The 25480-nt window shown below is 36.5% G+C and overlaps 1 protein-coding gene across 3 annotated transcripts in view; it reads left to right on the forward strand.

The window, feature by feature from the left end:
• The window catches only part of LOC145675219 (uncharacterized), a 72253-nt gene that overhangs the window by 40481 nt on the left and 6292 nt on the right, over positions 1–25480 (forward strand). For all 3 annotated transcript variants that reach the window (XM_081745605.1, XM_081745599.1, XM_081745601.1), the window contains 4 exons: positions 13911–14009; positions 17190–17311; positions 20015–20151; positions 20624–20868. In XM_081745605.1, coding sequence (XP_081601731.1) covers positions 13911–14009; positions 17190–17311; positions 20015–20151; positions 20624–20868 — 603 coding nt within the window. The remainder of the gene's footprint in view (positions 1–13910; positions 14010–17189; positions 17312–20014; positions 20152–20623; positions 20869–25480) is intronic.

A 25480-nucleotide genomic window follows, 5' to 3' on the forward strand; every position in this document is an offset into this window, starting at 1 on the left:
TGAGGATCAAGACCAAATAGTTCAGAATATTTTAAAATCAGACCTGTGGATTTAATTTGTATTTTCGCCTATTGGTATGTACGTGATACGAATATTATAAGTGAATGTAGTCGAGGTTTCATGTAACGGTAAAAACGCTTCATAATTTCTTTTTGGTGTTTAAATTTTGGGGAATAAAATGAAATAAACCCAGATTTAAATGGAATAAACCCAAATCAGTTGTTACTTCCTGTTATTCGAGAGTGGATTTCTGCTAGATTGCAGAGGTATATGCTTGAGTAATGACATATTTCTTGCTGCGATTGGTTTGATAACTGGCGACACCAGAGGAAGGAGAGATCCCCTAAACTCACATACTTTAAAATTGAGTACATAAATTATAATACCAAATAGTCTACAGACCGAAGTGAACCGAACTCGTAACTGACGGGTGCAAAGCTGTGGAAAATAACCTCTATTACTGAACCGAGCCCGTACCTGGCCAAGCTCGGCAACCAAATATAGCAATATTTTTTCTTTAGACGATGGACTATTTGTCTACCACATTGCGTACAGATCCAGCCAGTTGTTGCCAAGAAATAAAGGACCACATACAAGCTAAGTTGAACCTGTCCCTAACCCAGCTCGGCTACCAAATATAATGATCTTTATTCCTTAGTCGATGGGCTACTTGCTCATTAAAGTTTTACATCTGGCCCGTAGTTACCAAAAAATAAAGTACCACACACACAAGTCAACTAGCCTTGAGCCTGTCCCTAGTCGATGTTGGCCACCAAATATAGCGGTCTTTATTTCTTAGATGACGAGAGCTACTTGCTAACCAATTTGATTTAGATCTGGGGGCGCGGTGGCTCACTGGTAGAGCGTTCACCTCCGGTGCTTGGGGCGTTCACCTCCGGTTCGATCCCAGCTCGCGCCGTGTGGACAACACCATGCTCGTGGGTTTTCTCGGGGTTCTCCCGTTTCCTCCCACTTTCTTCATTTCACTCATTTCTCACCATCACCGTCTCCTTTAGCCTAACCGGCATAACCGTGGGACGTAAAACTTAAAGATTTTTTATTTAGATCCGGCCAGTAGCTTCATAGAAATAAAGTTCCATGCATATCTAGTTACTTCATAAATACTGTCATAATTTTGGAAGTGGAACACAGACACAGTATTGACAATATATTGATATCCTTTTGTAAAATAATGTATGGCAGTGTGAAGCATGAAGAGCTCCAATCAGTTTTCAAAATGTTCATCTTGAGCCTAGATGCAGGTCTGGAGTCTGGCGGGCTGGTTTGACCAAGGCGCGTTTCAGTGAGTTCACATTCGAGTGTCTCTTCTTGCAGGCCATTAATTCAAGTACTAACCACAGTTGGTAGTCGAGCGGGTTCGGTTCTGGGCTGCTAGAGGGTCAGTCTGATGTGGAGATGAAGTGTACCTCGTTGGCCTTAGTCACTCTTGTGTTGACCGTTCCACAATCCTGTTGGAAGATCCAGTGTGGTTGGCGACCATGGTAGTACTCAGTAGTTTCACAATGGGCTCCAACACTATGCTTATATTTTTTTATTTTTACTCGAGGATATTAAATTTTTTTTAGGCTATGTTGTGTGTTTGATAGGATTTGGAGGGACATCGTGGATCACAAGTTGCTGCCTCTGGACAGCACATAGTCTCGGACCTGTACTGCCTACAATTAGTGCGGATGCACGTAGCAATTCAGAAGAAACAGCTGTTACTTGTCAACAAAAATGGTGTTTTATATATCGCCGCAACCGCATACATTTTTAACGATCCGTCAAAAATTGATAGAACTTGGCTGAGAGGTCTTAATGCATCCACCGTATAGTCCAGATCTGACATCGTCAGACTTTCATGTTTTGGTCTCTGCAGAACTCCCTGAATATTGTTTCAAAAAAGACCTGTGGAAACCATGTGTCACTTTTTTTGACCAGAAACCGCAGAATTCCTATAGTGAAAGAATTAAGGTGTTTCTGGAAAAATGGCAGAACATCGAACAAAATGGTGCATATGTGGTGTCATAATGTTATTTTATATTCAGAATAAATGTTTTTTCATTTTGATTCACAAATGCTCAATGGTTTTTAGACAACAAATATCTATACTGCGTTATAAAATAATGCTAAATCTAATATATGAAAATAAATTTGATCTTGTGTGGGATCGAATCACGAGAAGACATCTGCACCGTTTCGGAATGACAGCTGAAATGATTTTTGAAATTAGTTATCATCTATTGTGAACTTTTTTTTTTTTTTTTTTTTAATCGCGTCACTTGAATAAAATAAGTCCTAAGGGGAATAGTGGAAGGAAGGGTGTAAATTTATGCGAAAAATATAGTATTTCACAAGCCCAACAAGTTAGGAAAGTGACACTCGGTATATAAACTCTTCATTAAAAATAAATGGGTGCTTATCTGAGCTTTCTTGAAAGTCTTTATTATAACGGGAGGGAGAGGAAAATATCTTCTATCATATGTTTGCCTACACTGAAAGCGATGTTTTCTGTTACTCGTGATTGTATCTCGGAGAAATGGGTGAAAAGTTTGAAATCAATTTTGGAACATAATACCCACCTCAGCTTTTATATGTATATATATATAATGTCACTGTAGTTAAGGAGACAATTGGGTTTCGTAATTTACGCCAAAATAAAGTACCTTTTGGATTGTTATTATTACACTTCCCTTGAAATCTGTATCCTAAGTAATGAGGTTCAGATATTCTCCATCAATCTATTCTCCCCATGCGAAGAATGAGCATTTAAGCTAGTTTGTGGATAAATACCAATATCTAATCGGAACTAATAGTTACAGTTGAAGGAACTATTGTAAGAAGTTTATTTAAGCAAACCTCAGATTTGAATATTCTATTTGGTGGGATTTTTAACTATATCAAAACTGTGATAGTTTTCGGTAAACCAAAACTATAATTTGTATATCAGTGGTAAACCGTAGAGATAATGGTAGAACATGATTCGAATTGTTAATTTTTCTTTTTACCATCACATATCTTTAACATGTAACAATGTACACTCATGTCCAAAATTATTGTCGCATGTCTATAAATATGTTGTTGTAGGAATATAATTTGATAACGAATTTGCCCGGTATTTCTTATAATGTTAGTATGTGTATAATGTGTGTGGAAAATTTCATGTCTGTGGAAAATTTCATGTCAAAAGAGCAGTAAATAAGAATAATAAAATGAAAATAAAACTTCCTTGTCCATTTAGCAACATTTTGTTTTACTCATTCTAATTTTCGTATTTATAATTCTTTTCCTGTGAAATTTACCACAAACACTTATTTCTCGATTATACACATAGTATCAATATTAAAAGTACCCTGCAAAGTCATTATCAAATTATATTCTTACAAGAAGACAGCTATAGATATGCGACAGTCATTTTGGACATGAGTGTACATCAACGTACTCATTTCTTCAGTTAATAATACTGTATTCTTTAACTGTCATTGAATTAACTGAAACACACTTGCTGTGGCAAATTGTAAACGTTATCAATCTTATTGAATTTCCACATAGTAAAGTGTATACGAATCCTGTTGCTTTCTGATAGGCACTGCTGTAGCATTACTAAACACACTGTTCCTAGTCTTACCATAAATATGTTCCCAACTTTTGAGGGTGGCTGTACTTCCGCCCGTACAGCGAGCGACGTCAAAAGCGGTGTTGTGAACCGTGAGTCATTGCTGAATAAACTGAAGAAGTGTAAAGTGTCAGTTGTAAGTGTTCAAGATGGAATGGGGCGAGTATGAAAATCGTGTGGCCATGATAGAGGCACAAGATAGGCATATCACCAGGGTAGACTCTCAAAACCCTCCAGAAGCATCAATTAGTTTAAAAAAAAAAAATCGCTTACCACACTATCCAATGTTTTATTAAGACTGGAACTGTGAAAGATTTTTCACGGCAAGGAAGACCACACACAGTACGAAAACCAGAACTTGTAAAAGCAATGGCAGCGCGTATCCGACGAAATCCAGTTAGAAAACAGTCAATAATGGTTCGTACTAAAGATATCGAAAATGTGTATGCAAATGAATTGAAGCGCCAGAGGCTCCTTAAAGCAAAGCGCATATTTGAGCGTTGCGCAGCAAATGGTCACCGTCGAATTCTTTTCAGTGATGGAAAGATTTTCAGTGTTGAGGAGACTTCCAATGCCCAAAATGACAGGATATGTGCCACATCCTCTAGAGAAGCTGGTGAAGAGATTCCAAGGATCCAAAGGAGTCAACATCTTGCCTCAGTCACGGTGTGGTGGGGTGTGGACTATGAGGGCACAACAACGGAGCTCCATTTCTGTGAAAATGAAAGTAAAGAGGGGGTCAAAACGTGAGCCAAGGTGTACCAGGAGACAGTGCTTGAGAGACTAGTCAAGAATCTCACCAACATCCTCTTCCATGGACAGAACTGTAACATCTAGTAAGACTCAGCCCCAGCACACAAGGCACAGACAACCCGGCAGTGGCTGGAGGCAAATGTTCCAGACTTCATTTCTACTTCAGTTGTTCTACAAGTCCGAACCTAAACCTTTTGGATTATAAATTGTGGTCCAAGGTTCAGGAGATGGCTTGCAAGAAGAGACATCCCAATATTGAAAATTTAAAGCGATCTCTTCGGAAGGTAGCTGCAGATTTTCCAGTTGATGTGTTGCGTAATGCAATTGATGAGTGGCCACAAAGACTTAATTATTGTGTGCATGGTTTTTAAAAGGCCCAAAGAACTAATTACTCCTTGTTGGTATATATATATATATATATATATATATATATATATATATATATATATATAGGGCGCAAAATTTCAACGTCAGACTCACTCGCCAATCCAAAAGTGATGGTCGCCAGTATCTGTCACGTACAAATCATGAGAGGTGCCCCCAATGGCCTTTGGTTTGAAAAAGAAAGAGATTACACCACGTCATAACATTTCAAAACCAGGCTATTAGATTCAGGATAATCAATTTTGAATTGGACAATTCATATATATGTTTAAAACATTTTACCTTAAGACTAGATCTCTCTCTGTACTGAAGTACCAGTTGTCGAATGCAGTTTTCGGATTACAGTCCTTAAGTGAAGGACCATTGATGGAAATTGTCAGCAAATCATCCAGTGTCGGTTTTCAGTGAATTCCTATAGGTAATCTTAACTCTGTTGAGACTGCTGAAGCCTCTCTCACATGAAGCGGTACTCATAGGTAAAACTGCACAAAATGTGACAATTGGAAGCAAATTTGGGAATCTAGTAATGGAAGGAAGGGCGAATTACAACGTTGTGAAGACTTCACCTTCCATGTGCGTTGTGAAGACTTCACATTCTGTTTTTTGCCTCACTCAGTGACAATTATTTTCGTGCCAAACAGAAACTTCGCAGTCCTGTGAATTTAGGCAGAAACTATTCCTACTGAACACTATTCGCCAGCTGTAAATTTCTAGTCGTCAGTGGCGACCGGAAATTTTGTTATATATATGGTGAACCATTTATCTTGATATGCTATTGTAACTTAAACTGACAAAAAACTCTTGAAATTGTGAACCATGTAAATATCGGCAGGGGGCATTGTTTGTCATATGCTGTGATACACCAAAGTTCAGCGTTGCCAACGCAAGATAGTTATATTTTTTTCAAATGGCACTACGTCAGGTTATTACATATTCAAAATCTACAAGTAAAACGAAAACATACAATACCACATTTGCCATGCACTGTTGTAAACTAAGAACGCTGCAGTATCACAAACATCGAGAGACGACCAAATTTTATAAATAGTAATAACTTCAGTTCGACGGACAGAATAACATATCCAAGTACCTTAATGTCGAATATGACGTATTTCGTCAAGTAGAAACGAAGTTACAGAGACACTTAAGTCCTTTGGATGTGTCTTGCTCCGTCCGTCTCATTTGCATTATTACTGCTGTAGAGGCCACCAAAATTTGGATGTTTGTGATGCAGTTGCGTCTTTAGTTTGTATCACTGTATGGCTAATGTAGTATTGTGTGTTTTCGTTTTACATGTGAATTTGTAATATATAATAAGCGGACGTTGTGCTGTTTGAAAAAATACAACTCTGTTACGTCGGAAGCACTGTTAAGCTGGTGACATTACAGACTATGTCCAACAGTCCCCCCTTCCCTGTCGATATTTGCATGGTACAAAATTTCAGCCCTTTCTTTATTGAGTTTAAAAGTTACAAGGGCGTGTTAGGATAAATCGTTCACCTTGTGTACAGTATACATACATATATATATATATATATATATATATATATATATATATATATATATATATATATATATAAAACTCCTAACAATAACAAAACTTCACTTACATGTTCTAGTTGTGATTTTCGTTACTTTTTAAAAAATGAAATGAAATCTTTGAGTTTTACGTCCCACGGTTATGCCGGTTAGGCTAAAGGAGACGGTGATGATGAGAGATGAGTGAAATGGTGGAGTGTATAAGTTCATTATATTAATACTTATAAACATAATACGACAAGTCAATATGTATGGATAACTAGTAATCAGAAGAATAATTATATTAGCAGATTAACACAATCCTTTTCGAGGATAACTAGATTTTACCTTTTTTTATTTCCAAAAGAAGTCTCACCACATTACATTTCAATAATCGTTACTTACTTCTTACTTTCTTCACACATATCTATTTATTATTTCTACCTAGCAACCTCAAGACATTTCTTTTTTTTTTTATCTTCCTTTTCGCATAGCTGCTCAGCTATTACGCCTCTGATCCTTTACATAAAAACAGGTACAGATTGACAATGACAAATACCGATTGACAATGATAGTACAACGATAAACCGTTGTATATGTCGCCATGGACGGGAATTCCGCAGTAGCTTTACTACGAAGGAAAGAACCCTGGATTAATCATTACAGAACATTCACTTTTAGAAGACCTCGTATTAAATAACGTTACATTGACACGAATATTTACTTCTCATACCATATTACAATATTATATTCTTTTATATTTACAATTATTCATATATCCATATATATCTATAAAGTCGATGGATCTATTCAATAGGGTTCTGCAAATTTACTAGTTAACTATTCCTTCCTGCAATATGCGAAAACATCCCTGTACAATCGATATTGTTTACAAATAAAGATCATTATCATATTAAAGGTTAACAAAATCAGAAGGCAATATAGCATGCAAACATACCAGCGATCACCATTTAGTGCATTAGTAATTGAGGTTACGAAAATAGAATTAAATTATCTAAACTTTGCAAATAACGCAGTAAATTAAAGGAACTTCAATTCACGATCGATATCAGGAATTTTAACGGAATACAATCTGCCCTCTCTTGAGCATATAAAATAAATGAAGATAAACATAACATTTAAAATTCATTACAATGAGAAAATAAATTAACAAAAAAAAAAAAATAAATAAATAATTAAGACAACATATATACTATACAATCATTTCATATGGTATCAAGTTCAAGCATTGCTTAAACGCGTACATATAAAGATGGATTAACGAACATCATTTAAATTCAAATTAGCAAGAATTTCAGGAGTAATTAGGGATTTTACAAGACTTAACCATTTGTACTTAGTGATTTCAGAAGGATGCCATACTTTCAGTTCATCAATATTGCGTAGTCCGATGGATTTGCCCGTTTTAACATCTATCAAGTCAAACACTTTAGGATTCACTTGTTTAACACATATATACGGACCTGCATAAACATCGCAAAACTTATAAATCTTCTTCAAATTAGCATTACTTTGAGGATGAAGTTTCACAAACACAAGATCATTAACTTTAACTTTGTATTTGCCCTCCTGTTGTATTTCAATCTTTTTATTTCTTCGCTGAAATTTTTGCAAACGACGCACTTGAACCATACTCACAAGTTTTGAAGGGTCCATATTCTCGGAATCCATTAACCTTACATTAAAATGATGTTCAATGGAATATAACGTATCCGATCCATTATGAATATTCGCTGGAGCTACTCCTAACGTATCAGAAATAGAATAATTGAGTAAGTAGGTAATTTGTGTGATATATTTTATCCAATTGGAATGTTTGTCTTTACATAAATGTCGGAACAGCATGCCAAAATTACGATGAACATTTTCTACCACCGAGCTACTCGGATGATAAGGAGTAACAAAATGCACTTTAATACCTGCATTATTCATTGATTGAGATCCATTATCACATAAAACATGCTCCACTGGTCCACAATGCGGTATATATACGTTTAAAATACGATGCACAATAGCTGTAGACGTTGCTTTACGCAAAGGATAGGCCACTATATATCGAGAAAAGACATCCATCACTGTAAATAAATAAATTTCACCAGTTGATGCTCTGGGTAAGGGCCCATATAAATCGATAGAAAGAAAAGAATGAGGTTTATCGGGCATTATTGATAGCATTGGCTTATTGATGGCTTTATAGTTATGCTTAATACGCATACATTCCTCGCAATCATTTATATATGCCTTAACATTTGTCCTAAGCGATTTCCAATAGAAGGATTTACTGATTAAATTTAAAACCTTTATATAACCAAAATGTCCAAAATCATCATGATAAGCCTTTAAAATTCGTGGTACTAACATAGGAGGTACACAAATTTTCTTTCGATTTTTAAATTTAAAGTCTTTAATTAATAATATCCCATTTGACAACTCGAACAAAGAATTCCACCTTTTAGGACAGTTACATTCAGAAGTACACGACGTTAAATGATCAATAATTTTCATGTATTCTTCATGATCTCTTTGATATTTCATCAAATCTTCAATAGTAACATGAGCAATTTCATCCTGAAGAATTTTAAATACATTAATAGTCAAAACACGCTGTTCTTCCCCAGGGAATATTCTCGACAAAGTGTCTACTGGACCATTATCTATACCCTTAATATGTTTTATATCGAAATCAAATGATTGAAGTTCTAACGACCACCTTAGTAACCTGTTGTTATACCCTCTAATACTTCGTAAATAACGCAGGGAACTGTGATCTGTGATTACTGTAAAATGACATCCACTTATATATGGTGCAAATTTTTGAATAGAAAAACGTACAGCCAAAAGTTCAATTTCTGTTGTAGTATAACTTTTTTCAGCTTTCTTTAGGGTCCTCCTAACACAATGAATGACAGCTGGCTCTTCGATTGTGGGATTTGGTTGCCACAAAATTCCTGAAATTCCAGACATGGAACCGTCACATTGTACAAAAAATGGAACATCATAATTAGGGTGATTCAAATGAATATTTTGCATCACACAATCCTTTAGTTTATTGAAACTTCTTTCTTGTATCATTCCCCATTTCCAAGGAATACCCTTTTTTATAATTGAAAACATCGGCTGTGCAATTTCCGCAAACCGAGGTATAGACTTTCTAAACCAATTAAATAATCCCAATATTTGTCGTGTCTGCTTGATATTAGTGGGCGGTGGTAAATCTTTAATAGCTTGGATTTTTGCTTCACCAAAACATAATCCTGATGCATCAATTTGATAACCCAAAAACTCTATAGATTTCTTGAAAAATTGTGACTTTTCTAAATTTATAGTAAAGCCTGATTTCTCTAAACGATCCAATACAATATCAAGATATTTTAGATAATCATTTGGATCTTTTCCCATAATTAGTATATCATCAGCATATACAATTACATTGCTTCTAAGATCTTGACCAAGTACTTTATTTAAACAGGAAGCTAATGCAGCGCTTCCATTAACCAATCCAAAAACCACCCTATTATATTCATAAAGGTGTCCCTCGAAAGAAAATGCTGTATAAGGCCGAGATTCTTTATCTAATAAGATTTGATTGTACGCCATTACTAGATCCAGATTTCCAAAAATAACATTACCTTGTAATGTACTCAATATTTCTTCCACAGGTGGATACCTAACCTGTTGTAGTTTTATACGAGAGTTCAACTTTCTCAAATCCATTACTATTCTGAGACGTCCATCCTTTTTTGGTACTACATGTATTGGGTTTAAATGGATACTCTGTGATGGACTAATTATTTCATCACGTAACATATCCGAAATTTGCTGTCTTACATTGTCCCTAAATCTATAAGGAATTATATATGGTTTCGTGACTATCGGACTATTGCTTTCTACTTCAATTGAGTACATAAAATCTTTACAACAACCCGGGCGTTTAGAAAATACCTTCCGATGTTTACGCAGAACATCAATGAATTGAGTTATCAAACCTTCATCTTTAATTCCTGCACCATTTACAATTTCTTGAACATACTCGTCAAAAGGATATACATCATTACCATCAATAGTTAAGTTATTAACCGGAGCACATTGTGACGCGACATCTTCTGTATTAGAAATTAACTTTTGAACGATATTATCCGGTATCCCAGGCAATGTAAAAGTCTTATTATCAAAATTTAAAATTGCACGGAATTGTGTTATAAAATCCAAACCAATTAATAAATTCTCATTCAATTCATTCACGACTAAAATTGGTATAGGAATATCCAGGTCTTGTAAAGATAAAACGATTTGAGTTTTTCCCATCACTCTCTTTTTGTGCTTGCCAGTGTAATCAACTAATATTAAATTTTCTAACTTATGCAACTGTGGATTAGAATAGTCTTTAGCAATTATACACCAGAAAGAATATGATAACAGGGATACATTTGCCCCCGTATCTATTAATGCATTTAAGGGAACACCGTTAATTTTTACAGGTATTCTTGCTGTACAAAACGATTTCAAAAATACAAAATCAGTATCACAAGTGAATGTATCATCGATATCATCATCATTCATCCAACAATAATTTACAATAGGTATATATTGGTACTGACAACGCTTATTTAATGTATTCAAACTATTTCTGTTTTCAGTATTGCTGATAGATGATTTATTAGAGACATTCAAGAAAGGATAATCATAAATGTCATTGGCTGATGTGGACTCAACCCCAACCACATCAGCTGATATTAGTTTAAATTGTGAGCGTCAAAAGATTCTAGTATCGTACATTGTACACCGCAATCCTGATTATTTTGTCGATATTGTTCAGGTGTATGTTCTACACTATCACCACTCTGATCATTTCTATTCTCTCTGGCACCAAAGTTATTTCTATAACGAAAGAAATTAGATCTATTGCCTACATTACTATTATTATTTGCACTATTCCAACGATTTTGCCTGGCCATAAAATTTCGTCTATTATTATAAAATCGAGTACCACTGTTTCTAAACTGAGTTTGAGTTCCATTGATGCTATTAGATCTCCTGTTAAATCGAGCACCATCTGTCTTTTCATTTCTCATATTTACATTTCTGATTGCTAACTGATTTGGATTACTTTGGTTACGATTGTAGTTTCCTGGTCCACGATTGTTATTATTATTACTATTACAATTCAGTACCTGAAATTGGTTCTCAAAATGTTGGACTAGCATGATCAAATGGTGGAAACTAACGCATTGAGTTGATAATAAAACCTGCTGTAACTTGAACGGTAGTAGAATACGAATAGAAGCTATAATTCTAGATTCTGGCTGCGACGGATTTATATTTTTCAATTCGTTATATGTATTCACTACGAAGTCTGTTACGGATCTATCAATCCGGGAGTTATAAGGTCGATTTCTAATCACCGCGTCTCTATTTGCAAGCATAAAATCATTTTCATAATTTGCAAGTAAAGCTCTTTTGAAATCAGCATAATTACTTATTCTATTACGTACGGCTTCGTACCAAGTGTAACACGGTGGAAGTAGAACATGGGGCAATAATTTCAGATATTTAGATTGATCGATTCCCATTAGATTACACTCATCTTCAAAACGTTTTAAGAAAGAGCTGGCCGTCATTTCATTATATTTCCCACTGAATTTGGTCATCGCCTTGATTTCACTTACTTTACAACAAACCTTAGACTCTCCAATATCCCGTTTCCGTTGCCGTTTAACATACCGTACTGCTGGCATTCGTGGATCCTGTCTCCTTTCATCTGCTGGCATTCGTGGATCCTGTCTCCTTTCATGTATGCGCCTTCGTGATCTTACTCCGTCCGTTTCATTAGCATCTTGTACTATGTTATCTTCAGACGAATAAACTGAAGGAGATGTAGAATCACACTCAATAATTGGGATTTCTCGTTGATGAAGCGTCTCCTCATTATTATAGAAGGAACTGAGGCATTACTCCTGTTACTTAGTCTTTGTTGCATCGATCTGATTTCCTCCTGCATATCCTGTATCAAACAACTATGGTTGTGGATTTTAGATATATTATCCTTTATTTGAGTCGCTTGTTGTGTAATAACAGACTCCAAAACTTCTATTTGTAGACTATGATTATTAATTTTCGAAGTCGTGTCTTTCATTTGGGTTGCTTGTTGAGTTAAAGCGGATTCCAAAACTTCTATAGACCTTTTCAAAGTATTGATATCTTGTGACGATTTATCAGCAAACTGTTGGAATTTTTCATCTAATTTCTCATCAATTTCCTGAGAAATTTGCTGTATTTGTTGATTTGTATTTTGTTTAATTTCATCAACTTTCAGTGCAATATCGTTAGACATCTGTTGATTAACTTTCACAGCAACGTCATTAATTTGTTGTATCAAGTTATCATCCCTCGATTGCATGGATTGACTTAATTGTCGGATCATATCCAAGATCTGCTTAGTATTTACTGTTTCAGACATAGATTCTTCTGAATTACCAATTACGGACATATCATCACTGTGTATATTAGTCATAGTTGACTGGCGTATAATTTTTCTGCCACTACTTAAAAAAAGTACATTCAATATTCATACGTCCCTTTTTATAAAAATTAAGACCCTATCTTTACTTTACTTCAAGATTTGTACAGGGTCCCGGGTTTCGGCACCAAAAAGATATAATGACATAAGCTTATAAACATAATACGACAAGTCAATATGTATGGATAACTAGTAATCAGAAGAATAATTATATTAGCAGATTAACACAATCCTTTTCGAGGATAACTAGATTTTACCTTTTTTTATTTCCAAAAGAAGTCTCACCACATTACATTTCAATAATCGTTACTTACTTCTTACTTTCTTCACACATATCTATTTATTATTTCTACCTAGCAACCTCAAGACATTTCTTTTTTTTTATCTTCCTTTTCGCATAGCTGCTCAGCTATTACGCCTCTGATCCTTTACATAAAAACAGGTACAGATTGACAATGACAAATACAGATTGACAATGACAAATACAGATTGACAATGACAAATACAGATTGACAATGATAGTACAACGATAAACCGTTGTAAGTGAAGAAAGTGGGAGGAAACGGGAGAACCCCGAGAAAACCCACGAGCACGGTGTTTGTTCACCACAAAGTTCACTTGGCGGGGGCTGGGATCGAACCCGGGACCCCAAGCACCAGAGGTGAACGCTCTACCACTGAGCCACCGCGCCCCCTCGTTACTTTTTAAATTGCAAAATTTTCCTTTATCGCTTCCGTATCTTAAACATCATTGAAAACCAACTAATTTAAATATAAGGCAGCAAAGATTTTTGCCTATTTGTTAAATGTGGATCGTGAGAAAGTAGGTGAAGATTATGCATATTTTGGAAATGAAAAACGTAACTCTTTTAATATAAAGAAGAGGAAATGAAGGATGTAATAAGTTTATAGTTTTTTTTTTTTTCCGAAGAAAGAGAGACTGTCATTCACTGTTAAAGATTATAAATTTATTTTAGTGTTACTTAAAATATGTAGTATTTATTTGTTCAGTTTTAAATATAATTTATTCTGTGAAATAGTTTTATGAAAAATCTATGATTCAGTTAGAAACATTTGTTCATTTTGCTTATTTTTATTTCAGAGTCCCTTTGTACAGTCGGAATTGGCATGATATTGTCTTTCGAGTTGTAGAAATTGGAGTTGCCCTTTGGTTTCCTTGTGTCCTGTGGAATTGCATGAGGTAAGTATTGAAAGGTGTCCCAAAATTCACGCAAGATTTTAATTTTGCGTCATTTGTGGGTAAGGTGTTTGCAACGAGGGGAAAAAAAGCGTGACAATTGACAGTTTAGGGTTATTAAAAATGGAGCGCTATATGAAAGAACAATATGGAGAGCAATATTTTAAAAATAATGAAGGTTCGCAATATTCGTTCAGAACTTGGTTGGAATAGTGATTTAACTTCATCAACTGTGAAGAGATTAATTTAAAAAGTTAGGAAGATTGAGTCAACTTCTTTGGCCATCCTTCACGTCTTTCAACACAAAATATCGAAGAAGTTCGTAAGAGTGTGTTGCTGAGTATCCAGAAACATCATCGTCGGACCATTTTGCTTCGAAAATGCGGCTGGTCAGGCAGTAACAGGTAATGGTGCTCGCTATCGCGACATGATAAACAGTTTTTTGTGCTTAAATTCAAGACAAGGATGTGAATGTGTGGTTTCAGCATGACTGTGCCACATGCCGTTACTGCATGAGTCATTTACTCGTCGTGTAATTTCCCGTTTTGGTGATCAGTATTGGCTGGCCCAGATCATGCGATTTACCATTGGACATTTTTCTTTCTTTCTCTTTTTATGTCTAAGGTTCATGCCAACAAACCCATGACTACCCACCCCTTGAAGGAGGAAATTGAGCCCTGTATTAAGTAATTTCAGTTACATTTATACAAAACGGTCATGAAAAATTTCAACAAAAAAGTGCGTATGTGCCAGCAAAGCCGTGGAGGCGATTTACCCAATATGCTATTCCATACATAACCCGGGGGGCGCGGTGGCTCAGTGGTAGAGCGTTCACCTCTGGTGCTTGGGGTCCCGGGTTCGATCCCAGCCCCCGCCATGTGAACTTTGTGGTGGACAAACATCGTGCTCGTGGGTTTTCTCGGGGTTCTCCCGTTTCCTCCCACTTTCTTCATTCCACCATTTCACCCATCTCTCATCATCACCGTCTCCTTTAGCCTAACCGGCATAACCGTGGGACGTAAAACTCAAAGATTTCATTTTTTTCCATACATAACCCTATACTGTATACTTTATGAATCAATAAAAAAATCCACGATTTTTAATTATAAACCCTTGTTTTCTATCAAAATTACTTCGTGCGTGAATTTTGGGACACCCTTTATTTATGAATGATGTTCATACGTATTAAGGTTTACTTACTCATTGGCTTCTTTAGTAGTCGTTAAGGAAACAGTTTTCTGCCACATTACCATAAGATTTATCGTTAGCTTAGATATATACATATCATACACAGTGTGGTAATAAAATTCCCACTGATTTCATGAAGCGAAAAATATTGTCTGCAGAAATATAGTTTTGAGTGTGTGATTCAGAACGATCGCACAGCTTCCTTTTCTCCAAATCTTCATGGATAATGAACCATTTAATCAAATGAAAATTGTAAGTCATGCCCTAGAAGATAACCAATATGTGTGAGGAAAATAGATACACGTGAAGCTGAACGTGTTAAGTGACTGAAATAGTGTGTAGTCGTTGTATTATCATCGTAGTAGGTAGCAACAATATTACGAGGGTCATTTAACTCGAACTGGCAACACTGCTACGATTGGAGTGCCGTGTAGGCAGGAGACAAATGACAAACGTAGTGTGCTCCGTGGATGTGTACAAGTCAGTTCAATGCTGATGAGGTCCCATATTACGGTGCTTGTGGCGAGTAGACAATGTTCAAGTAATTGTTGGGTGAAATACCTCCCGAAAGCAATGTTCACTCTTGCAGAACAGCTTGTGTTTATGAAATTCCAAGTGGCACAAGGGCGAAATCTTAGGGCGATTCACAGAGGATTAGTAGAGGCCTGTGGTGAAGCTGCTCTGCCGTATCGGGCAGTGGCAAGATGGGTTGCAGCGTTTCAGGCGGGACGACAGTCAACAGACAAAATGCACGGTGGAGGGCATACGCAAACGGCCACGGACGAAATTCATCTTGCAAGACTACGGACACAGCTTGACGGTGATCGGCGCTATACTTGTAGTGAATTGGCAGAGGAGCCGAACATTTCTTCCGGATCAGTGTTCCGCATGCTAACACAAGATCTTGGCATGCGGAAAATTGCAGCCAGATAGGTACCTCATGCTCTGACCGAGATTCAAAAGTGGCATAGGTGGGAATGTGCGCACCTACACCTTCAACATTACAATGAGGAAGGTGATGACTTCTTGCACCGCACTATTGCAAGTGACGAAACTTGAGGAAGGTCCTACGAGCCTGAATTGAAACGTCAGTCGAGTGATTGGCGCCACCCAGAATCTCCACGACCGAAAAAACTTAGGCAAGAGCCATCAAACGTGAAGGTGATGATAATAATGTCATACGACCACGAAGGCATTATCCTGTCACATCAAGTTCTACCGGGCGTTACCGCCAATGCTTCATACCTCAGTGACCATTTGCGACGAGCATTACGGCGCAAACGTCCACACCTGGAGTTTGAACCAATTCTCCTATACGACAATGTCAGATGCCATACAGCCAATCTAGTACAGACTCTGTTACGACGATGGGGTAGGAGGTACTAGAGCACCCGCCATATTTCCCGGATATGAGCCCCTACGATTTTGATCTTTTCCCAAAAATGAAAGAACCTCTTAGGGGCAAACGTTTCAGAGACATTCCCAGCATTGTTTGTGCCTGAGGGCGCACTGTCAACACCCTCTCACAAAGTGGGGCTTTGACAGGTATTCAACAGTTACCAGATATCTGGCGAAGGGTTTAACAGGCTGGCAGAGACTACATCGAACGAGGTGAGTGATTCCCTACATTCCATACTATGTTGCCACTTCGAGTTAAATGACCCTTGTATATATGAGTTTATACTACGATAAACTTTTTAAATAAGTAAAAATTAGAACTGTGGTTATAATATAAAGTTTTAAATCAGTTACGAGATTTCTAGGGCTTCATCATAAAGTAAATAATTCTATCCTTAATTTAATGATGTATAAAATTTGCTCGAAAATAACTACTATCGTATATATAAGATAATATTTTGTATCACCACAAAGTTGGCGTGTTTTTACTGTTCAATTCCTTTGAGTGTGGATCAAAGTTCTCAAAAAAGATTGGAAACCACTGCCTTACAATGTAATTAAGTACGAAAATATTATATTCTGATGTGTATTTTACAGCCCAGAGCAACTATGGATACTGAACCCTAAGAAAATATTGAAGAAATTGGAGTTAGATAGTCCGTCGATTGATTCTAGAGACGAGAAACCAGGATCTTCGTCTACATCAGGCTATGTAAACGGTAAGTTCTTGACGCATTTAGTTATTGAGAGTTTTATAGTTTTCATAATATATATATACTACTACTAATACAGTCAATAAGTTTGTGGATTGAATACAGTGTGGCGACAGTGGTGTACTGCAACTGATAAGTGATATCCTGGAGGAAGCAGTGGAAGTTCATCTCTCAACGTAGCAAGAGGCAGATCTGTGCATAGAGTGTAAACAGACGTACTGTTTGTGTTGTAAAAGGAGTTGATTGCGCCGCGGCGGACTTGGAGAATGTCGCAGTTTGAGCAACGGGCAAACATCAAGTTCTGCCAAAAACTACTCAAATCCGCTGCAGGAACGTTGCAGATAATCCAAGTAAGCGTAGTTTAACAACGCCCTTGGCTGCATTGCAGTGTTTAAGTAGCATCAACGCTTTACGGAAAAGAGAAACAGTTTAGTGGATTATGAACCATTAGGTCAGTTAATAACAGTCCGAACAGAATGCAATACCAAAGAGGTTGCAATGGTTGTGCTCGCTAACCGTTCCCAGCCGGTAGATTATATCACAGCAGCAGTACGGATCAGTCATGGTACGTGTCACAACATTCTGACAGATGACTTGGACATGTCGCGTGTCATCCAGCACCGTGTCCCATGCATTCTGACATAACATCAACATCAGAAATGCTGACGCTGATGGAACGTTCCTGAACCGGATAACAACAGGAGATGAAACATGATGTCTCCTCTACGATCCACAACTAACGAGACAAGCAGCCACCTGGAAATCGCCATCATCTCCGAAACAAAAATGCCAAAACAGATCGAAAGGGAAAAATTATGCTTGAACTATTTGAAGGTCAGTGTGGATCTGTGTAATTGTCTGTGTGTGTGTGTGTGTGTGTGAATGTTCATAACAAGCACAGCAACCATGGATTCTACTGGTTGCCTATAGTCTGGGTACCAGCCCATGAATTTATTGACTGTACTAGTATATATATGACGTTAATATCTATTATGAGGATTACTTAAAAAGGCTGTTTTAAGTTTTGTCTTACAATGTAATACTACTTCTGTTGATACAAGTAATATTCTCTACAGTTCTGCCGTCCAAAAGCAAAAGTGCACATTTGGCCGAAATTGAGTTATCATCATCAATGAACTTATATGACAACGGAGGTTTAAATGACATAGTGGAGGTTTAAGTAGAAAATCATACCTATAATACTGGTGACGTTACTATATCTTTTAAGTTTGTGATTGCATAAACAGATAATAATAATTTTATAAAAACCAGCTTTTCAGCAGGTACGGTCTTTTGCCTTTAGACAGCAGAGTTAGATTAAAGAACTCTCAACATTGGATCTACCTCTTCAGAACAATGTAAGAAATCTACCTCAAACACGGGGATGTGAAAGTAATCGAAGAATCACGTGCAGAAATACCAGCTGTACTTTAAGGGAAATGTTCAATACATACGATAAGTAGGCTATAACCGTGCTCGTGTATAACCGATTGTTCAACACTCAGGGAGCGCTACCTCTAGTGCGTGAGCTTGGCACAATGGATTTTCTCAAATCTGTTCGTGTTTACTCCAATTCTCGTCATTTCCCTTGTATTTACTGTTCTTCTTTTCCAGTCTACAGGACATCAGTTAAACTCCTCTGCATTTATTTATGCATCTTAAATTGAATTATCACGAGCTATCATATATAAGTGCGGAAAGTATTCATCTTTTTGACAGCACACTTTCTGAATGAGGGACAACTGTAATACCACAAATCCCATAATCCAACTCCATTGTAAAAATCGGTAATTTGTGTGATTTACATTTGCTAACAACTAACAACTACTCAGATGATGTAATGCTGTAGAAGCAGACAGGCAGATAAACATGTAGAGAAGTGCACAAATAATTATTCTAAATTAGGACTAAACAATGCACAGTAAATTATCGATAAAACAATGTGAATATAGGGAAAATCCGTTTATTATTGTGATCTGTTTACTACCAATACAAGATGCGTTTGGAAGAATAATAATCAGTCATCACAATTAAAATATTATTATTATTTTTCCGAAATGATTAAATCCAGTGTTTAGTTATCGTCTAGCTGATATAGTTTAAAATAAACTTAGAGTGGTAATCTTAAAAAGTCTGTTGTGCAACCACGTGTCTGAGGGCACTGTAGTGGTGCATAGTAATTCGGTTAGCTTTTTAGTTTCATAAAGTATTGTCATATCCATATATTTTATCAGGATACCAATTTCCGATTAATAAGTAGCAATACAAGGTTTTCCATGCTCACCTTACTAAAGTGGGATGTATTTGTTTACTTACATCTCGTGCCTAGTCACATGGTTATTTGATGGGGATGGTGGTTATTTGATTTTGTTCTTGAAGAAGGGGAAAGTATGAGTGTGGTCATTAAATTTAGAAAGAAAAAAAAACTGGGCAATTGTTCCAAGTTTCGAATAATTAATGTTAACATACTGATCATAATATTGGGCATTAAAAATTCTTTGATTTATTAAACATATCTTATGCTGACAAAGGTGGTAGATTTATGTTGTATAGCGAAATTAAGACATGTAGTACACAATTTGCAAGTGAAACCGTAGTTAAAAAGAGAATCGCGTATATTAGTGTTTATAAATAAATAATAGGCTGACTTGACTACCTCATTCTAATTTGTAGTTATCTCACACTTTTATTTTTGTTACTTACATGCAGATGACAATGAACGTCAAGATTGCTGGATCTGCTACGATGCTGAGAGAGAGGATGCGGGGCCTCTTATTCAGCCATGTCAGTGTCGAGGAGATGTCAGCACTGTTCATCATAATTGCTTACGACGTTGGCTTGTTGAAGTAAGTAATTTAGTTTGTTTTCACTATAACGTTGGGAAACAAGAGGCGAAGGAGAGTCTGATTGTCAAAATAGGGGAGAATCGAATTATATATGCCGGACTGTTGTATACTTAAGCTAGCAGTGACATGAGCTCGTTTTATACATACGTTGCTTATTTCTTAAGTCTCGACTAACCAGACGTGTGGAGTTATCTTGTAGAAAATTCCTATCCTGAGGATATTCTTGTTTTAAATATACTATTCAATGTAACCTTTTAAAGATTTATGCGAATGTAATACTTTTGAGGTGTTTTCTATCTTCTTTTCGGATTTCTTTTAATATTTTAAATAATAGTTAAGGAGACTGTTATTTCGGAGTTATCGATTAAAGGTAACTTGTGATAGTAACGAAAGAAAGGGAAGACATGATTAATCTCTTCGATTCTTGGAAGCACTTTAAGTTTGCTTAACTGACTGCGTATGTTTATTCCAGAGTTCAGATAACCCGGACAGCCTGCGCTGCAAAGTGTGTGGTTCGTCGTATGAAGTGGAAAGAGGATCAAGGCTTATCTGGCAGTATGGCTTTACTACTCAACACTGGCTACAGACTGCAGCACTGGTGACGTGTATGTGTGTGTCAGCAGCTGGTGCTTGGGTTGTCATTCAGTTGTTCAATGATCCTGGTATACGTATGCTAGCCGCAGGAAGTGCTTTGCTTATTGAATATATTTGCGTAAGGTAAGTGTAACCTAGTTTTAATAGTTTGTGCCTTTCATAGAAACTTTCGGTATTTCGAAATCCAAGATTCCGAATAGACAAATAGCTAGTGTGTGTTTGTTGATAATGTATGGGGGTGAATGTTAATAATGTGGAATGGAAGTGCTTTAGGAATAAGCACAAGGAGTTGTGGAGCAGATTATAGTCTATGACGACTGATATTTTTTTTTTAGCAACAAGCTTATAAATTGAGAATCTCTGGTTTAAGCACAAAGTGTACGGATTGAAAGTATACATGGTGTCCTAAAAGTAATGGTAAAAAAATGAAACCACAGATTCCTGGCACCAAAACAAGAAAACAAAAATGTTTATATGACATATAGTCCGAAAGTGGACAGAGGCGGAGCTAGACACCTTCAAATGTGGGGGAGAAAGCAACTTCGCACCTGCCAGCAGAATAATGATAGGAGCTAGGAAGTAGGTTTATAAATACATAAAAATCATATTGACTTGACATGTTAAACGCATGTTACATAAGTGCGCCAGAGATTCTCCATACGTAATTTAGAGATTCACCGAATGCTTGTACAGCAGGGGTATTGAAACGGTGCAGTAAAGATGAAAACTATACAGGAAAAAGTTGTTATCCATGGCACGATTGCACGCACATCTACAATGGGAGTCAAAGCAAAGATCACTTCGTATGGTTGCATAATTTCAGGGGCCAATGGAAAGTGGTATACCAAGTAGAAACTTGCAGAGAGAGGGTAGAAATAAGAACAAGTATAACTAGTCGTGTAATATAATGAAATAATAGTCAGAATACACAACGATGTACTGTATTTGTAACGTGGTATCTTACACAGAGTAGCACTATAAACTACTATTTCATACGTGCTAACAATAAACGTACCTACATAAGATGCTCAAAGTGCTGTCCTCCCACATCTATGCAACGTGCTAATCGTGAGTTTCGAATTCATCACTCCCAGTGTGTTGCGTAACTGTTCACATGCATCTTCAATGCGGTTTTGTAAGTCGGCAAGTTCCTTTCCCTAAGTGTGAAATTCCTTTCCCTCCACATTCGAAGCTATCTAGCTCTGCCCCTGTCCACTTCCGGACTATATGTCATATAAACTTCTTTTCCTGTTTTGGTGCCAGGAATCTGTGGTTTCTTTTTTTAACATTACTTTTGGGACATCCTGTATTTTGTAGACACTCGTTTTTTACTAGGTATAAGCTTAACTTGTACTTTGGTTGTTGAAAATAGATATTTATTACTTTGTGTGAACTTGCTTTTACCAAAAGTAATATTTAAATGTCATCACTGTTACGTTGCGAGAGTATCGTTTGTGGAAACTTTTCGGTTATATTTAAGTCATTAATTGAACTATACATTTTCACTGGTAAATTTAATTACAAAAACTCGAAAAACAATAAATTAGCTATAGAAATTAAGAAGGGTGTTAAGATGTAGTGAACGTGTAAAGGTTAAACGAGCAACAAAACTAATCGTATCAGTAACATCTTGTACGGCGGTTCCCGATGACACTCTATGTCACACAGTTCCATAGAATGTATCACGATATTTTAGAATTTAAACATCATGAAACATTTAATAATTATAAATCAGATTTGAGACAAATTATACCAGTCAACACCTCCAGCTGCAGCAACAATATTCAGCACTACAAAGTGTGAAACTTCATAGAAACTTATAGCCTTGCACTACTATAATTAATATTATTAATAAAAAATCAAAGTATTTCACAATGGCTGTTCAGTAAAGATATGTCGTGAGTCAGAAAGTGTGGGAACCTCTGACCTAGCACATAGATATAAATCTGCTGGCCAACTTACCATTTCATGAATTTTAGTAATCAGATGCTTAGTAGCGATGAACTTCAGATGGAAGATTCACTCCACAAAACAGGCTATCCACACTTACAGTGGATAACAACATCTAAGAGTATTTTTTAATGTACTAATAAATAAAAGTGAAAGTTTTTATTTTTGTTTTTTGTGTTGTGATTCTGTTTTGATTTTAATAAAGTGTGTTGTAGAATCTTGACGATGCTGTAACAATCTGACATCCCATATCCTTATCCATATACTACAGATGAAGATTTTACTTTGCAGTTATAGAAATATTAGTTCTTCGAACGGGGCGAGATAAGATTAATGCAAAATAAAGAGCTATGATAACAAATAGTGTCACAAGGAAACATTATAAATGAATGGGGTGTGTGAATTCCCACAGTTAAAATAACTGGTACCAGTGATGTTAACGCATTGACTCTATTAACAAAATCGACCGCGATAATCGCTCTGCCTATCTATTACAAAAGAACAGAATTCAGAAATTTATTTTTCTTCAAGCGTTAACGTGAATAGTAATGGACGGACGTAAGTCGCCGTTACCCGAAAAGATATTAACAGATTGACCTCATTAACGAACTCGGTACTAATATTACAATCTCACAAGGCCCACTAGCATGATCCTAATAATTGAGAGCGATGGTGTAAACACGACCATTGTACCCCGAGGCGTTTGTAATTATGGGTCAATGGAAATTGACAGTGGAGAGTTCGTCACATTCTATCATGACTGACATTCTATGATGTGGTCAAATAACGCAGTCCACCACTCGATCCTTGCTGTGTATAGTTCTCTTCATGTCCATTGCTTCCACATGCGTCATCGCGTTGGTTCATATGTTAGTACTTTATCGTACAAATTTTGATATTTTGGATGTGTTTCTTCTTAGTATTGAAATTTTCATAAACAGCAAAATGTATATACAAAATCATATATTTTGTATATGATTATATACAATATATATATATATATACATTATATACAAAATCATATATAAAAATATATATATTCCAGCAGCAGTGATAGATTGTCTTTATTATCTATGCATTATGTTCTTTAAACTTTATGACATACTTTACTTTTTAGTTATACCTTAATGTACTGCTCACAGCGATAATTGAATTCTTTAGAAAAAACGCTTTGTCTGCAGAATACGAAGCTTGGCTTAAAAATAACTGGTCTATCAACTCTGTCAATAGTATACATGGAGCAATGTGGAGCGCATGCGCGCAGAGCAACCTTGAGCCTTCGAGAAGAGAATGATATGCATGAGTTGCCGCTCTCTGTTGAGTTTAGTCTCCGAGCAGCGATTGAAAGGGGAGGAGTGCAATCGTGTTGCCGGAAAAACAGCAAATGTGAAAATTGAGTAGCGCATTAACTTGAAATTTGTTGTGAAATTAAAAGTAATCACCGAATGAGTGTGTAGAACTTTTGAGTGTTACAAACGCTTCAGCGAGGGGCGCGAGAAAATTGATGATGATGAAAGACCGGGTCTTCCTGTCACAGCCACAACAGAGGAAATTGTGGCAAAAGTGACTGACATTGTCTGAAAAGATCACAGACTCAGCATTCCAGTGATAGCAGAAATAGTGGGCATCGATAAAGATTCTGTCCACGCAATTTTGCACAACTATTAGAACATGCGCAAAATTTACGCTAAAATGGTGCCAAAAAATTTCATGCAGGAGCAGAAGGACTTCCGGATGCACGTGTGTAGTGACAGAGTGGAACACCTGGAAGCAAAACCGGACTTGTTAACGAAAATCGTCCCTGGTGACGAGACTTGAATCTTTCAGAATGATCTTGAAACGAAAAGCCAATCCATGCATTGTAAAACTTTCATCACTGCGAATGAAAAAGGCACGCAAGAGCAAATCGAAAGTGAAAGTCATGCTATTGTGTTTTTGATATCAATGGCCTGCTCTTGATTAAATGGGTATCATAGGTCAGCCAATGAAGCTGCGAGAACGCGTGAGAAAGAAAGTACCCCTCTTGTGGAAGAACAGTGACTGGATTGTCTCACCTACCTGAACTTGACATAGTGCGATTTTTTTTTTTTTTCTTCTTTTCCGAAAGTGAAATCCGCCCTCAAGGGAACTCATTTTCAGACTGTAGAAGAGGTGAAGCAGAAAACTTAAGCGGTGTTCAAGACAGTAACACCGAAGATTTCCACAACTGCTTTCAACAATAGAAAATTTGTATGCAAATGTGTATAGGTAGGGGAAGGGGGAGCATATGTTGAAGGGGATCACCTTTAATTTTAAGTTTGTAACAATAAATCGTATTGTTGGCACCAGTCCCGTTATTTTGTACCCATACTTCGTATATATTTTAACATGTTTAGAGATTCTCTTAGATGTAATATTTTATATTTGAGGGAAATGTGAAGAAATTTCGTAGTTTCTCATTAAATACCTTGTTTTATTATTTTGGGTACATAATTGTTTAACATTTCTGAGAATCATTATAATCATGAACGCTCGTTTCAGACACCCTGCTGGGTTTTTGTATATATATGATGCCTCAGGATTTCATTCACTCAGTCATTCTTTATTATCGACTTTTTTTTACATAATCTTGCCATATGCCCCTAGGTTTTCCTCGTGTTAATTTCATGTGTAAAAACTTCGTACGTATAATGTTCTTCCTTCATTTTCTCTGTAGTTCTGTACCAGTATAGACTAATTTTTTATACTCTTTCTCAGCCATTCTTAATTATTCATTTGTTATATGATCTTTCCGAGAAGATTTCAT

This window comes from Thermobia domestica, chromosome 2, assembly GCF_964235325.1.
Source record: "Thermobia domestica chromosome 2, izTheDome1.hap1.1, whole genome shotgun sequence".
NCBI lineage: Eukaryota > Metazoa > Arthropoda > Insecta > Zygentoma > Lepismatidae > Thermobia > Thermobia domestica.